Genomic DNA, 14,717 nt, shown 5'->3' with positions numbered 1-14,717 from the left:
GAGAAATGCCGACCTCTGCTGGCTCAGGTGTCCAGGACCCCAGGCCTGCTGGCTTTGGGCTGGGTTCAACCAACGATAGGCTTGGGAGGAGCCTGGGAGGTGGGAGCAAGGGAGGGCGCGGGAGCTCTCCACCTCCTCTGCCTAAGACGGCTTCTCCAGCAGGAGGGTTGGTCCTTTGTGTAGTGCCAGCTCCTGCCAGAGTCCCACCTTTGTTTGGGTTCCCAGCAGGTGACTCTGGCCCCTGGACTCTGGTCACAGGCCTTCCTCCCTGTCATCCCCTGACCTAGGGGTGGCGGTGGCACCCTGCTGCCAATCTCCAGGTCACCCCCGCAATGCAAAGAACCCTTCCTCTGCCTGCATGGGTCCCTCTCAAGGCACTGAGAAGGGCCCTAACCACATGTCCACGGGGTCAAACATTTTTCGTAAAATTTACAAAATGGAAAATATTTTCCCTACGATCAATTAACATCCCTGTTCATTTCCAGTCTTGAGTTCCTGCCCGTCACATTTTCTCTCGTGTGAGGTGGAAACGGAGGCTTGCTGCCATGTGGGGGCTCCTGCTAAGGAGAAGTTGAACTGGAAAGATATTTAGTTTGGCTTTAGTTGGGTTATATTTATGTAGTTCCCATTTATTTCCATGTATAGTTCAGTTATTGCTCGCTATCCCGGTGTGGAAATGGATTCCAGGAATACTCGCTCCGCTCACCGTTCCAATTCCACCTACCGCGCAGAATCAAAAATCACAAGACACGAACATATCCTGCGGTGCCTGGCGCCGGAAAAATGCGCGCAGTGGAGAGAAGCAAGATTTGAAATGCACGGGTCCAGAAGCAAATCTGTGGAAAATTACTCCCATCACCAGAGGTGAAGTAGTAAGCAAAGGATTCAATTCCTTCAAGGTGGAGTCAAAACAGAAAAGTCTCTCTGGACAGAAATACATGCACAAATGCCTCATATGCAGTTAGAAATATCCCCCACTTTCCTCCCTCTTTCTTGATGGGAATCACATTCAAAAAAAAAAAAATAGGATTTACCAGAACTCCTGTGTTTCTTGAACAAAAAAATTGTAGCAGCACCACCAACTCCGTGTTGACCGCCACTTTTGTATACATCCCAACTACCAAAATAAAAATGAAGTTTGATCAACTAGGGAGATTAATTTGCTTTATTTATTTATTTATTTATTTTTGAGATGGAGTCTCACTGTGTTGCCCAGGCTGGAGTGCAGTGGCATGATCTTGGCTCACTGAAACCTCTGACCCCTGGGTTCAGGCCATTCTCCTGCCTCAGCCTCCCAAATAGCTGGGATTACAGACGTGCGCCATCCCACCTGGCTAATTTTTTATATTTTTGGTAGAGATGGGGTTTCACCATGTTGACCAGGCTGGTCTCAAACTCCTGACCTCAAGTGATCTGCCCATCTCAGCCTCCCACAGTGCTGGAATTACAGGCATGAGCCACCACACCCGGCCTATTTTTTTTTTTTTTTTTTTTTTTTTTGAGACAGGGTCTCAGTCTCTCGCCCAGACTGGAGTGCATTGTCATGATCACGGCTCACTGCAGCCTCAACCTCCTGGGCTCAAGCAATCCTCCCATCTCAGCCTCCTAAGTAACTGGGACTGCAGGTGTATGCCACCATGCCCTGCTAAGTTTTGTATTTTTAGTAGAGATGGGGTTTCACCATGATGCCCGAACTGGTCTTGAACTCCTGGCCTCAAGTGATCCTCCTGCCTTGGCCTCCCAAAGTACTGGGATTACAGGCATGAACCACTGTGTCCAGCCTGATTAGTTTTCTATTCTCAAAATAGAAAACGATATTACAAAGTCATCATATTATAGAAGTAATGCCAAAAATGTGGGAGAAATAAAACTTTGGAGCTATGACAGGTAAGTTGACTGATACTCTTTTGCATGTAGTGATGTTTGTGATATTTAACAGCTGCTTATAATTTAACATTTGTTGTTATTTGTTTTCTCATTCTAAGTGAATCATTGCATCCATACCTTTAGAAGGCTGCATAAATCCACACGACTTTGATCTCCTGCCGACTGCCTCTCTGTTCCCTGTCCAGCCTTCACCTCTCCGATCCTCTGTGTAACAAGCTCTCTGCCTTTCAGTCCCTCTGTTCTAAATGCTCAGGTGGACCAGGCACTGTGACTCCCGCCTGTAATCCCAGCACTTTGGGAGGCCCAGGCAGCAGGATCACATAAACCCAGGAGTGCAAGACCAGCCTGGGCAACATAGTAAGACCCTATCTTAAAAAAAAAAAAAAAAAAAAATTAGCAGGGTGTGATGGCACATGCCTGTAGCTCCAGTACTTTGGGAGGCTGAGGCAGGAGGACTGCTTGAGGTTGGGAGTTCGGGACCAGCCTGGGCAACAAAGCAAGACCCTGTCTCTACAAAAAATAAAAAAATAATTAGGCTGGCATATTGTGTGCACCTATAGTCCAAGCCACTTGGGAGGCTCAGAAGGGAGGATTGCTTGAGCCCAGGAGTTCAAGGCTGCAGTGAGCCGTGATCACACCACCGCACTTCAGCTTGGGCAACAGAGTAAGACCTTGTCTTGGGAAAAATAAATAAATAAATAAATAAATAAATACTCAAGTGGTTTCCATTTCCTGGTTAGACGCCATTACATCCCCCATGAACAAACGGTATGCACGAGAAAGGTGAGCAGATGAACAGGGCAGGGTCAGTGTGCCAAGAGGAAGATCACAGATCACACAGAGAATGACCAGTGGTCAAAAACTGCTGACTATGGCCGGGCCTGGTGGCTCATGCCCTTAATCTCAGCACTTCGGGAGGCCGACGCAAACCTATCACCTGAGGCCAAGAGTTGGAGACCAGCCTGGCCAACATAGGGAAACCCCGTCTCTACTAAAAATACAAAAATTGGCTGGGCGTGGTGGCATACGCCTGTAGTCCCAGCTACTCGGGAGGCTGAAGCAGAATTGGTTGAACCTGGGAGGTGGAGGTTGCAACGAGCCAGGATCGCACCACTGCACTCCAGCCTGGGCGATAGAGCGAGACTCCATCTCAAAAAATAAAAACAATAAAAACTGCAGACGCCAACAAGGAAGAGCCACAGGACAATACCCCAGGATGCGGGAAAAGTCTATGCCAGCCTTGGATCCCTTCTGCTTAATGGGTACCCCAGTCACCAAAGGGATAGACGCATTTCACTCAACCTATATCCAGCCATTGGAGTATAACACAGGGATGTGCCATAGAGAGAGATGGGGACCAATAGGTAGAGGGGTGATGGGGAGGAAGACCGAGGCAAGAGGAACAAAACGGGGACTGCAGAGGGTAGGTAGGTAGCAGGAGCCTGAGGGTTCCAGAAGAAACTGCTGCACAAGTAACAAGCCAGGAGGGTGAGTGACAGCCAGGAGAGGTTGCCCAAGAAAACAGAGACATCTCCGGGGGTACAGATGCATCTTGAGGGGCCGAGGAAGAGATGGGGAAGGGGTGGCTCTGTGGAGCCCCCGGCATGACTGCCAGTGGTGAAAAGGAATCAGAGACCTCAACAAGGGGATGACTTTTCAAACAAGGAAGCACTGGGCCTTCTCAGGGGCACCAGCAGACTGAGGGCAAATGGCATTCCGTTCATTAAACTCTTAATAAAATGTCGAGGTAAGAACACTTCTCTGGTTTTGGGGGCAATCCCAGAAATACCAGAAAAGGGACTCATCATGCGCAATCTTTTCTTAATTACCTGGAGAAATGTATGGTTACCTAAGACAGAGAAAGGTAGCCAAAGCAAGTGGAGGCCAGGCACAGTGACTCATGCCTGTACTCCCAGCGCTTTGGGAGGCTGAGGCAGGAGGATCGCTTGAGGCTGGAAATTCAGTACCAGCCTAGGCAACAACAAAGCAAGACCCAGTCACTACAAAAAAAAAAAAAAAATTTTTTTTTGAGATGGAGTTTCACTCTTGTTGCCCAGGCTGGAGTACAATGGCACCATCTCGGCTCACCGCAACCTCCGCCTCCCCGGTTCAAGCGATTCTCTTGCCTCAGCCTCCTGAGTAGCTGGGATTACAGGCATGCGCCACCACGCCTGGCTAATTTTGTAGTTTTAGTAGAGACAGGGCTTCTCCGTGTTGGTCAGGCTGGTCTCGAACTCCTGACCTCAGGTGATCTGCCCGCCTCAGCCTCCCAAAGTGCTAGGATTACAGGCATGAGCCACTGCGCCTGGCCACTACAAAAATTTTTTCAAAATTAGCCAGGCATGCAGTGCACACCTGTAGTCCCAGCTACTCGGGAGGCTGAGAAGGGAGGACCAATTGAAACTGGGAGGTCGAGACTGGGAGGTCATGATCACGCCACTGCACTCCAACCTGGACAACACAGCAAGACCCTGTTTAATAATAATAATAAATAATGCAAGTGGGTATAAGAATGTATTTATTTATTTTGAGACGGAGTCTCGCTCTGTCACCCAGGCTGGAGTGCAGTGGCGCAATCTCAGCTCACTGAAAGCTCCGCCTTCCAGGTTCACGCCATTCTCCTGCCTTCCAGGTTCACACCATTCTCTTGCCTCAGCCTCCCGAGTAGCTGGGACCACAGGTGCCCGCCACCATGCCCAGCTAATTTTTTGTATTTTTAGTAGAGACGGGGTTTCACCGTGGTCTCAATCTCCTGACCTCATGATCCGCCTGCCTCAGCCTCCCAAAGTGCTGGGATTACAGGCATGAGCCACCGCTCCCAACCCTAAGAATTTATTTTATCCCAGCACTTTGGGAGGCCGAGGAGGGCAGATCGCGAGGTCAGAAGATCGAGACCATCCTGGGTAACACGGTGAAATCCCGTCTCTACTAAAAAAATACAAAAACTTAGCCGGGCGCGGTGGCGGGCGCCTGTAGTCCCAGCTACGCAGGAGGCTGAGGCAGGAGAACGGTGTGAACCCGGGAGGCGGAGCTTGCAGTGAGTGGAGATCACGCCACTGCACTCCAGCCTGGGCGACACAGTGAGACTCCGTCTCAAAAAAAAAAAAAAAAAAAAGAATTTAAGACAGCAAGCTCTAGGGTTGAAGCCAGTCTCCACCTAGCCCTGGGCCCAAAGCTATAAGCACGGCTACTGTAACATCTTTACTCAGGATACCACCCTTCAAGGGCCCAGACCCACACCACCAAGGAGGAGCGTCCACACCAGCAGCTGGGGAGAGGACGGTCCCCTACATGATGGAATGTCCACTCGGAAGAACTGTTATAGTGATAATCATGAAATCCATGCCTGAGATCTAATTTCAAGTGAAAAGAACAGAATTCAGCAACATTCATTCTATGGGGAGTATGCAACTCTGAAAATATATGCCTTTCATAATTAAATCAAACCCTATCTCATGTTCCTGTGCAAACAAGCACTGAATGGAACACAAAAGAAATGCTACAGTCAACGATTGTTGAAGTTTTCCTTTCAATTTCCCGTTCACGTTGCTTGGCAATAAGTAATACAGAAAACTGACAACAAAAAGCAAAAGAGAAAGAAGGGATACAGCGTATCGCTTAGATTGCTTTCCTTAAAAAATTAAATAGTAATAATAATAAGCATAGGCCTGGTGTGGTGGCTCACGCCTGTAATCCCAGCACTTTGGGAGGCCAAGGCGGGCAGATCACCTGAGGTTGGGAGTTCGAGACCAGCCTGACCAACATGGGGACACCCCGTCTGCACTAAAAATACAAAATTAGCTGGGCATGGTGATGCAGGCCTGTAATCCCAGCTACTTGGAAGGCTGAGGCAAGAGAATTGCTTGAACCCAGGAGGCGGAGGTTGTAGTGAGCTGAGATCGCGCCATTGCACTCCAGCCTGGGCAACAAGAGCGAAACTCCATCTCAAAAAAAAAAAAAAGCATAATGCAAGCTGGGCGCAGTGGCTCATGCCTGTAATCCCAGCACTTTGGGAGGCCGGGGCGGGTGGATCACCTGAGGTCAGGACTTTGAAACCAGCCTGGCCAACATGGTGAAACCCATCTCTACTAAAAATACAAAAATTAGCCGGGCATGGTGGCGCATGCCTGTAATCCCAGCTATTCAGGAGGCTGAGGCAGGAGAATTGCTTGAACCCAGGAGGCAGAGGTTGCAGTGAGCCAAGATTGAGCCACTGCACTCCAGCCTGGGCAACAGAGTGAGACTCCATCTCAAAAACAAAATAAAACAAAACAAAACAAAACAAAAGAAGCAGCATAATACAAAGGCCTAGCAGTTAAAGCGTTAACCCCCAGCTACCAGGAAGGCTCTGTTAGCCAATGACTCATCACCCCAGCCGAGGTCACCACACCTTGGGTCTCTGATGCTAGAGGCAACATGATGCCAACATTGGCGAGAAATCCACCTCCTCCCCACCCCTCGATGCCGGCCTCTGTGTGCACTTGCAGCTGTTCCACGACCGGTGCCTCCATGGTGTCTATACCACCGGCTCACCTCCCAGCAATAACCTAACAGCCCGACACCTCTGTAGACCCTGTGGCTACAGAAAGTCCCCTGTTATTGGTGGGTTTTGCAGACAACCCTCCAAATCCCTCTGGGTTGAGTTAGTCAAGTCCTTAACAAGCTGGAAGATGACAGGGGTTGGATGTAACCCACTTCCAAGTGGCTTGGGTTACATGGACATTATTCCCCTGCTGGGATCTGATTTGGGATGGAAACAGGAGCCATAGTTTACGGGAAGGCTGTGAAAGGAAGCCCGGGCCCCAGGATGCGGATCAGGTTGATCTGCCGCACAAGGCCCGGGGGCGGCCCACCTGCCTGCTCTGCCCAGCCCTTCCTGGTAACCACACTCACCCGGGGCCCATCTCAAACCTGGCAGGCAACGCTGCTGCTCCCATCTCAGCCGCTGCCCCAACATGCCTGGCCTGGCCAGGACAGGTGCCCAGGCATGGCATTCAGGGACGTCCTCGGCTTCCGGGGCCCAACCCCTGGTTCCCAGGTGCAGCACTGGGAAAAGCAGAGGGCCCTGGCCATGGCATAGGCCTCATCACGGTCCTTTCAGCAGCCTGGGAGGAGCCAGACCTCTTTAGGAGCCAGAAAGAGAGCAATGCACCCACCTGGGCAGAGACTGAAGCCACATCCCCACTGAGAAAAGACTCCTACCTGGACCTTCTCTGAAACCCCAGGCCAGGGTGGGGCAGGAGTCAGCGAGAGACTCCAATGCTCCAGAGCATTTCTGGCCCTCTGTGCCCCCTAACCCAGCACTTCTGGGGACCCACACACTCAGGGCAGAGTGGCCATCCAGGGTTCCTCTCACCCAGACACAAAGGCCACTGAAGGTCCCGGGCCAACGCTGCTCTGAGGATGACAAGCGACTCGGGTTCCTGCCAGAGACAGCAGGCAGCCTGGGTCTAAGGGCCGCCCAGTGACTTGAAGCTGGGATCATCTTACATTCCCTGTACCACTCCTGTTTCCTGTCCTGGAGGTTTTCAGGCTGCCAACAGCCAAGCTTTGGAGAACCAGGTCAGATTAGGCTGGGAACAAAGCTCAGCTGTCACAGAGCTGCCGAGAGGCCATTGGTAAGCAGTGCCCAGGAGCCGCCCCTCCCCTGCCGGCAACAGCTCAATGTCTCCCTTCACAGGGGCTGCAAATGGACCTGCACCCAGGGTGGGGTCAGGGAGATAAGGCAGAGAGAAACTGGGCTGGGAGTAGAGTGCCATGTTCTACCCTGGAGACCCAAGGCCAGGCAACCCTGCAGAGCTGGTGCCCAGAGCCTCCAGGGTACAGCAGAGGAGGCAAACAGAGCCTGACACTCAGCAGCGCCCGGCAGACGCTTCTGGAATGAATGACCAAATCCACATGGAGAGTTGAAACGGCCTAGGAACCTCAGGGAGACAAGCAGCTCACAGCTCAGCAGGGCCGCTCCAGTAGAGCAGGCTAATGCCAGGCCTCCTGGCCAAGTTCCCAGGACAGGGGCACAACTGTTGCATCAGGAAAGGGGCAGAGGTGACCAGCCCATCAGCCATGGGGGCACTTCACTGCCCCCACAGAAGCTCATCACCCACAGGCCTGGGTGCCACACGATCCCCATGCATCAGGAAAGGGGCAGAGGTGACCAGCCCATCAGCCATGGGGGCACTTCACTGCCCCCACAGAAGCTCATCACCCACAGGCCTGGGTGCCACACGATCCCCATGCCTGGCATTACGACGGCTCCCTGCCAGGGCCCTGCACCCACCAGGACTGACTCCCTTTGGTCAGTGATTCCAGAGCACCATGACCTGGCAGTTGCCGTCAGGCCTGCCTGGCTAAGGGCTCTCCCAGAGACTGAGCCACTTCACACAGCAAAGTGAGCCACTGGGCCACAGAGCTGTGTGCTGTGTATAAGCCCTGAGGCCTTCCCCCAGGCACTGGCACCCACTGATCCCCATAAATCCCTGGCAACCACCTAGAGCTGGGACGTTTCCAAGGTAATGGCTCCAACAAACAGAGGCGCAGGAACCCAGCGCGTCACCTCCCTCCTCACCCCAAAGGTTCACACCCCTAGGGGCCTGAAGCCTCTCTCTGGAGCCCCTCCTACCCTAAAGCCAGCTGGATCTGCCCAGGAACTGCCATCATCACCCCTAGGCCGGGCCTGCACTGATGTGTACTGAACTTTCCTTATCAGGTCCATCTTAGGCAAACTTCGGAGCCCACGCAAGGCTGCCTGGGGACAAACACTGGGGCGGAAACAGGGGCCACCTCTAGGTCCCAGTCCCGTGGGACTGTCAGGGCTGCCTGGGATGGGTGGGCAGGAGAGTGTCAGAGGAGGGCAGCCCAAGGACCGGGTAGGGGTGGACAGTGTCCCCTTCCATGGGTCCTCAAGTGAGATGTCCTCTGCAAACACCTGGGACCTCCAAGCAGAGGGTTGGCTCCCATGTTACCTGGACCTGGACTCCAGACCACTGCCCCGAAGTGGCAATCCTGGGTCCCCCTGCACCTGTCCTGGCTTGAGTTGGTCCCACTTGTGGGGGGCGGTTCCAGGAAGAAAGTGGACTGTCGCAAACTCAACGCCCCGCTGCCAGGTGCCTTGACCTCGGCTATCAGAACCCCTCTGGGCAGGCCGGGGAGATCTGACGGGCAAGTGCCTGCGGTTGGCGCGAGCGGGCAGGGCAGGTGGCCCCTGCCTGGGCATGCCTTCTTATCTTTGCAACAGACTAGGGAGAGGGCTGGCCCAGGACTTAGGCTCAGCCAGCTGTCTCACAACTGGGGGGCCTCGGCGGGGGACACAAGTCAGACAGAGCCACAGACTAACTATAAGAGGTGGCTTTTTCTCTCCAGCCCAGGTTCCCTGAATGTGCCAGGGCAGACAAGCATGGACGTGAGGAGGCAAGAGGCAGCGAGAACAGGCACGGAGATGGGGTTGGGGGAGAAGAAGAAGAAGCCCTGGGCTTGTGCCCTTCCCACGCTTGCCTGGCACCAGGTTCGCTGACTGGGGAAGTGTTCTCTGAAGGTGCAATTCCTTGCCCTTCCCGTAAGTCAGCTCCCAGGGCGCTGGGTGGGGGTGCAGCCCTGTCCACCATGGCGAGCCAGCGTACTGAGTCACAACAGAAGCTGCTTCCTCTGCGGGTGCAGCCTCCCTCCCTGCCCAGGACTCAGAAGTCATGACAGCATAGAGCTTTTGAATCACGGCTGGTGCCCCTTCAGGAATCTCCTGAAAGCCCCAGAGAAACTCCAGAGTGGCCAGGCACGGTGGCTCATGCCTGTAATCCCAGCACTTTGGGAGGCTGAGGCGGGTGGATCACCTGAGGTCAGGAGTTCCAGACCAGACTGGCCAGTATGGTGAAACTCCGTCTCTACTAAAAAATACAAAAATTAGCTGGGCACGGTGGCATGCATCTGTAATCCCAGCTACTCAGGAGGCTGAGGCATGAGAATTGCTTGAACCCAGGAGGCAGAGGTTGCAGTGAGCCAAGATCGCGCCACTGCACTCCCGCCTGGGCGACAGAGCGAGACTCCATCTCAAAAAATAAAAAATAAAAAAAGAATCCCCAGAGTCATTCCCAGGTGCCAGTGGGGGTGCCACGCAACCTCAGTCCCGCTTCTGTGGCTCATGGGCCTTGGGTAAGTCCTCCTGCCACTGCCACACACAGAGAGTTTCCAGGGGAGCCTGGGAGTAACAGCAAGTTCCATGTGACCTAGTATGCAAAGGGAGTCCCAAAACTCAGAATCCAGAGAACCGGGGGGTACAGTGCAGCTGGCTCCAGTGCTGAGGGGCTGGGGAAGAGACCCTGCGCCGTACTCTGACTACAGTAAGGGAAGATCATGGAGGCTCCTGGAACTTCCTAGCAATGGCGTAACCCCAGCCTTCTCCATCCTCCTGCTGTCAATGACAATCACAATCACAACAGCAGCTAACAGGTCACAGAGCAGGCATTTCTCAGCTTTTTCAAATATGAACTCGTTTGACGTTTACAACAACATAGCACTGTCCCATTTAACAAATGAGGCAGGCTGGGCGTGGTGGCTCACGCCTGTAATCCCAACACTTTGGAAGGCCAAGGCAGGCAGATCACGAGGTCAGGAGTTCAAGATCAGCCTGACCAACATGGTGAAACCCCATCTCTAGTAAAAATACAAAAATTAGCTGGGCGTGGTGGTGCACTCCTATAATCCCAGCCACTCAGGAGGCTGAGGCAGGAGAATCACTTAAACCTGGGAGGCAAAGGTTGCAGTAAGCTGAGATCATGCCATTGCACTTCAGCCTGGGCAACAGAGTGAGACTCCGTCTCAAAAAAAAAAGAAAAGAAACACACACACACCACACACACACACCACACACACACACACACACCACACACACACCACACACACACACAAACAAATGAGGCAAATCAGATGCATGAGGTGAGAACCTTGTGCCACAGGGAGAGGCGCAGCCCAGTGAGATTTAATCCCAAGAGGTTGGCGGCTCTGAGCCCCCAAGTGTAACCACTGGACCACACTGCCTGTAGACTACCACTATCTGCAACTCACTAGAAGGCCAGGTGAGGCACATCAGGAAAGCCCGGAGCAGCAGTGGAGCTGTCAGAGAGCATGTTCCCAGTGTCCCCCTAGATCCCGCAGCTGCCCCGTGTGGGCCCTTGCTGCCTTCCCCATTGGACAAGACCTTCTTACAGATGGAGCTTCATGACGTCACCTAGGCTAGAGTGCGGTGTCTGTTTCCGGGCGCTGTCATAGTGCTGCAGCCTCGAACTCCTGGGCTCAAGCGATCCTCCTGTCTCAGTCTCCTGAGTAGCTGGGACTACAGGTGCACCTAGCCAAGTCCCTTTTTATTCTCCACTACTCAAGACTTCTTCCTCAAGACCCAGCTCAATCTCACCTCCCCCTAAAACCTCTGGGGCATTCCTGTAGTATTTGGAGGATGAACTGCTCAGGAGGGAAGCGTGTTAATGAGCTGGTGTCTCACCCTCATCCTGACTCCCGGTGAGAATGTAAGTTCTCTGCAAGCAAGGACTACATCTCATTATCATTTCTGTACCCACTCAGACCTGGCCATGTGTGCCCAACACATAAAGTGTGTTCCATGACTGTGTATAGACCCACGGTACTTGAGATTGCCCCAACACATCCTTCTAAAATCTTTCTCCTTTTCAGAGGCTCATGAGTGTTCAAACCAGCTCTACCAGGAACAACATTATAGTCATTCAGTTTATTCTGAAGCCCATATACAGGTCCAGAAGCAATCATCCCGCTCAATCCAGATGAAAAAATAAAAACCTTCCTGTTGTCCTTGGATTGTCAGAGCCTAGGAAGATTTTTAACATCTTTTGCTGCTTTGCTTAATTTCATGGTGTTGATGGTTGTTGAGAGGTCAGCCTGACTCCTGCAAGTGCCCCTACCTGGAACAGGGCTGCTACCAAGAGAGCTCCAGGACACTCAGAATGAGGGCAAGAGGCCACCTTCACCATCAGCCCCCTCCAGTCTGACCCCATACGACTGCAACACAGTGACCCAGCACACCTTGGGCCACTGCCAAGCAGGGAGCAAACCAGAAATGGTCTGAGTCCTCCCCTCCCCCATCCTCAGAGGGGCCCGCCCCTCTAGGTAAACACAAGGAGCCACCCAGGCTGCTTTACAAGAGCTGGTTCCTGCTCCCCCCACAAACTCTACTTCCACCTACTGCAAAAGGTTCTGTCCTTTTTTTAAAAAAAGAAACCCAGTGAGGGGTGGCGTAGGTGTGGAAGAGAGGAGAAAGGGACAAGTGATGGTCTCCCCGTCTCCAAATAAGCCGCAGGTGCAGAGACTCCAAGCCTGCTTCAGGGTCCTTCCGGCATCTGTGCAGGAGGAGGGTCTCCGCAGAAAAAGCCCAGGACCCACGACCTGGGAGGACCCTGGTCACCCCCACTGTCTGGACCCACCAGTGGGAGATGAAGTGTAAGAAGCCAAGGGCAAAGGGCCCTCCCTAGGCGGGTTAGAGAGCCCCAGGAAAGGGCTGTGCACCGCGCGATCCCCACAACCATCTCAAGTATTTGGGGCATGTTGGGGAGGAAGCCCCAGTGCCAAAACCAAGCATGTGCCACCTGGAAGCCCGCTCCCTCCCACCAGCACACCAACCCACCCACGCTCCTGACAGAGCTGTGCTTGGGGCGTGGAGAGGGCCATGTTGTTTGCAACAACCGGGTGAAAGTTGAAATTCTAAGCTACAGGCCGGGCGCGGTGGCTCAAGCCTGTAATCCCAGCACTTTGGGAGGCCGAGATGGGTGGATCACGAGGTCACGAGATCGAGACCATCCTGGCTAACATGGTGAAACCCCGTCTCTACTAAAAATACAAAAAACTAGCCGGGCGAGGTGGCGGGCGCCCGTAGTCCCAGCTACTCCGGAGGCTGAGGCAGGAGAATGGCGTGAACCCGGGAGGCGGAGCTTGCAGTGAGCTGAGATCTGGCCACTGCACTCCAGCCCGGGCGACAGAGCAAGATTCCGTCTCAAAAAAAAAAAAAAAAAGAAAGAAATTCTAAGCTACTGACCCAGAAGGGAATTTTCGGGGAAGTTCTTCCTAATCCTCTTTGAGACAAGGTATTCTTTATCACTCATTTTGGTTCCTAAATACGGAAAGCCAGAGGAAACCGACAACGGCCCAAAGGCAGGGGGATGGCCGCGATGACTCCTTCACCTCCAACTAAGGCCCATGATTCTGTCCTTCATGGGTCCTTGGCAGACAACTTTCTATTCGAATGAATTAAAGGAGGAACATTAAACAGAGGGTTTCTAGAGTTAGAAAAGGAGACGCTGTTCATGATTTGAGGACTGAGGAGGACAAAGGATCCTGCCTGCCTCAATCCTTTGGAGAAAACCACAAAGGAAAAAAAAAAAGGAAAGGAAAAGACAAAGAATGAAGATCTGGATTTCCCTTAACCTGCCCATGCGGCCTCGGTGTGCCCATCTGTGAAATGGAACTTCAGAGTGCCAGAGGGGGGGAGCCTCTTATGAAGGCTCCTGAACCGGCTCATGGTGAGGCCCTAGTCAGGCCCCCTCCGCCTGCTTAGGGCGGGCCCTGCTAGGGTGGAGTAAGGATGTCAGCCGCGGGCGTCCTGAGCGCAAAACACGAACCCGAGTCGCCAAGTTTGGGCGCTGCTGGACAGTCCCATCTGGAGGCCGTCCCGTGCCCCACTGGGTAGAGGAGAAACTGGAGAGAATCCGAAGAAAGGATGCTGCGGCCTGGATCACCAGCCCTGGAGGCTGAACCCAAGAACACCGCTCCACCCAGCCCCCACCCCATCCACCCACACAGACGCACCAGGGACCCAAAGCACCCGGCCGACCTGGAAAGTCAGCGATTCCTGCGAGGGTACAAGGGGCGAGGAGGAGGGAGCGTCCCCCAGTGCAGCCCCTCAGACACTCGAGCGAGGGCTGAAGACAGCGCAAGGGACGTTCGGCTCAGGTCGAAAGTGGCCCGACAGCGGCCCTGTCCTGGGAGAAATTCGACCTGCGGTGTGTCCGCCACGGGGACTCGCTCAGCTCCGCGGGCGCCTCGCCACTCCCGGCCGCAGGCGCTCAGGTGAGCAGGGCTGGTCCCGGGACACCGACCCCTTCCCACCCCGGGCGCGAAGCCCACCTGAGTAAGATTTCTTCATGGTGCCGCCGTGGCCGCCGCTCCCAGGAAAGTGTGGCGGCGAGGCCGCGGGACGCGGGCTCCCAGGGCGCTAATCCCGGGCCGGGAGTAGGAAGGAGGAAGGAGGGGGCGACCCGCCGCCTGGTGTGCACCGACCCGGCCCCGCCCCCGGCCCGCCCCATCCCCGCCCCATCCCCGCCCCTCCTCGGAGATGCGCATAGAACCCCTGGACAGCCGGCTGTGGTCCCGCCCCCACGCCGCCCCTGCCCCGCCCCTTGAAGGTGCGCGCCGAGCCCCGCCCCTGCCCACCCCTGCGCGGCGCTGCACCTGGCGGAGCGCGGCTGGCTGGCGCCGGGCCTGGGAGGGGGCGCCCCCGCGCGGCAGCGCAGATCAGGCCAGGCCGGGGGTGGGGGCCGCCCGCGTGGCCCCCCACGCCCTCAGCTCTGCACCCCCCGCTCCCCGCGTTGGCGCCAATGGCTGGTTCCGGGAATCGCCGCACTTCCCAGTCCCGAGTCCGGGCGGGGCGGGCGGGGCCAGGTGGAAGCGGGAGGAGGTGCAGGCGCTCCGGGCGGCCCCGCCGGGCGAGGCGGCGGCGCCGGGCACAGCCGGGGGTCGGAGCCGAGGTGCAGGTTTAATGGGCCAGGGTAGGGCGGGACAGGACCGGACACCTGTCCTGGTACTTTTCTGGTAATCAACAG

General features: G+C 54.5%; 1 protein-coding gene across 1 annotated transcript in view; it reads right to left on the bottom strand.

Moving 5' to 3' along the window:
* The window catches only part of SEPTIN9 (septin 9), a 214,333-nt gene extending 200,166 nt beyond the window's left edge, over positions 1-14,167 (bottom strand). Inside the window, exon 1 of the mRNA XM_030923149.1 lies at positions 14,023-14,167. Within this exon, the coding sequence (XP_030779009.1) occupies positions 14,023-14,041 (19 nt within the window). The 5' untranslated portion in view covers positions 14,042-14,167. The remainder of the gene's footprint in view (positions 1-14,022) is intronic.
* Positions 14,168-14,717: the final 550 nt, after the last annotated feature.

This window comes from Rhinopithecus roxellana, chromosome 19, assembly GCF_007565055.1.
Source record: "Rhinopithecus roxellana isolate Shanxi Qingling chromosome 19, ASM756505v1, whole genome shotgun sequence".
Taxonomy (NCBI): domain Eukaryota; kingdom Metazoa; phylum Chordata; class Mammalia; order Primates; family Cercopithecidae; genus Rhinopithecus; species Rhinopithecus roxellana.
Note: the sequence above shows the minus strand (reverse complement) of the source record. Positions and strands in the feature narration are given on the sequence as shown.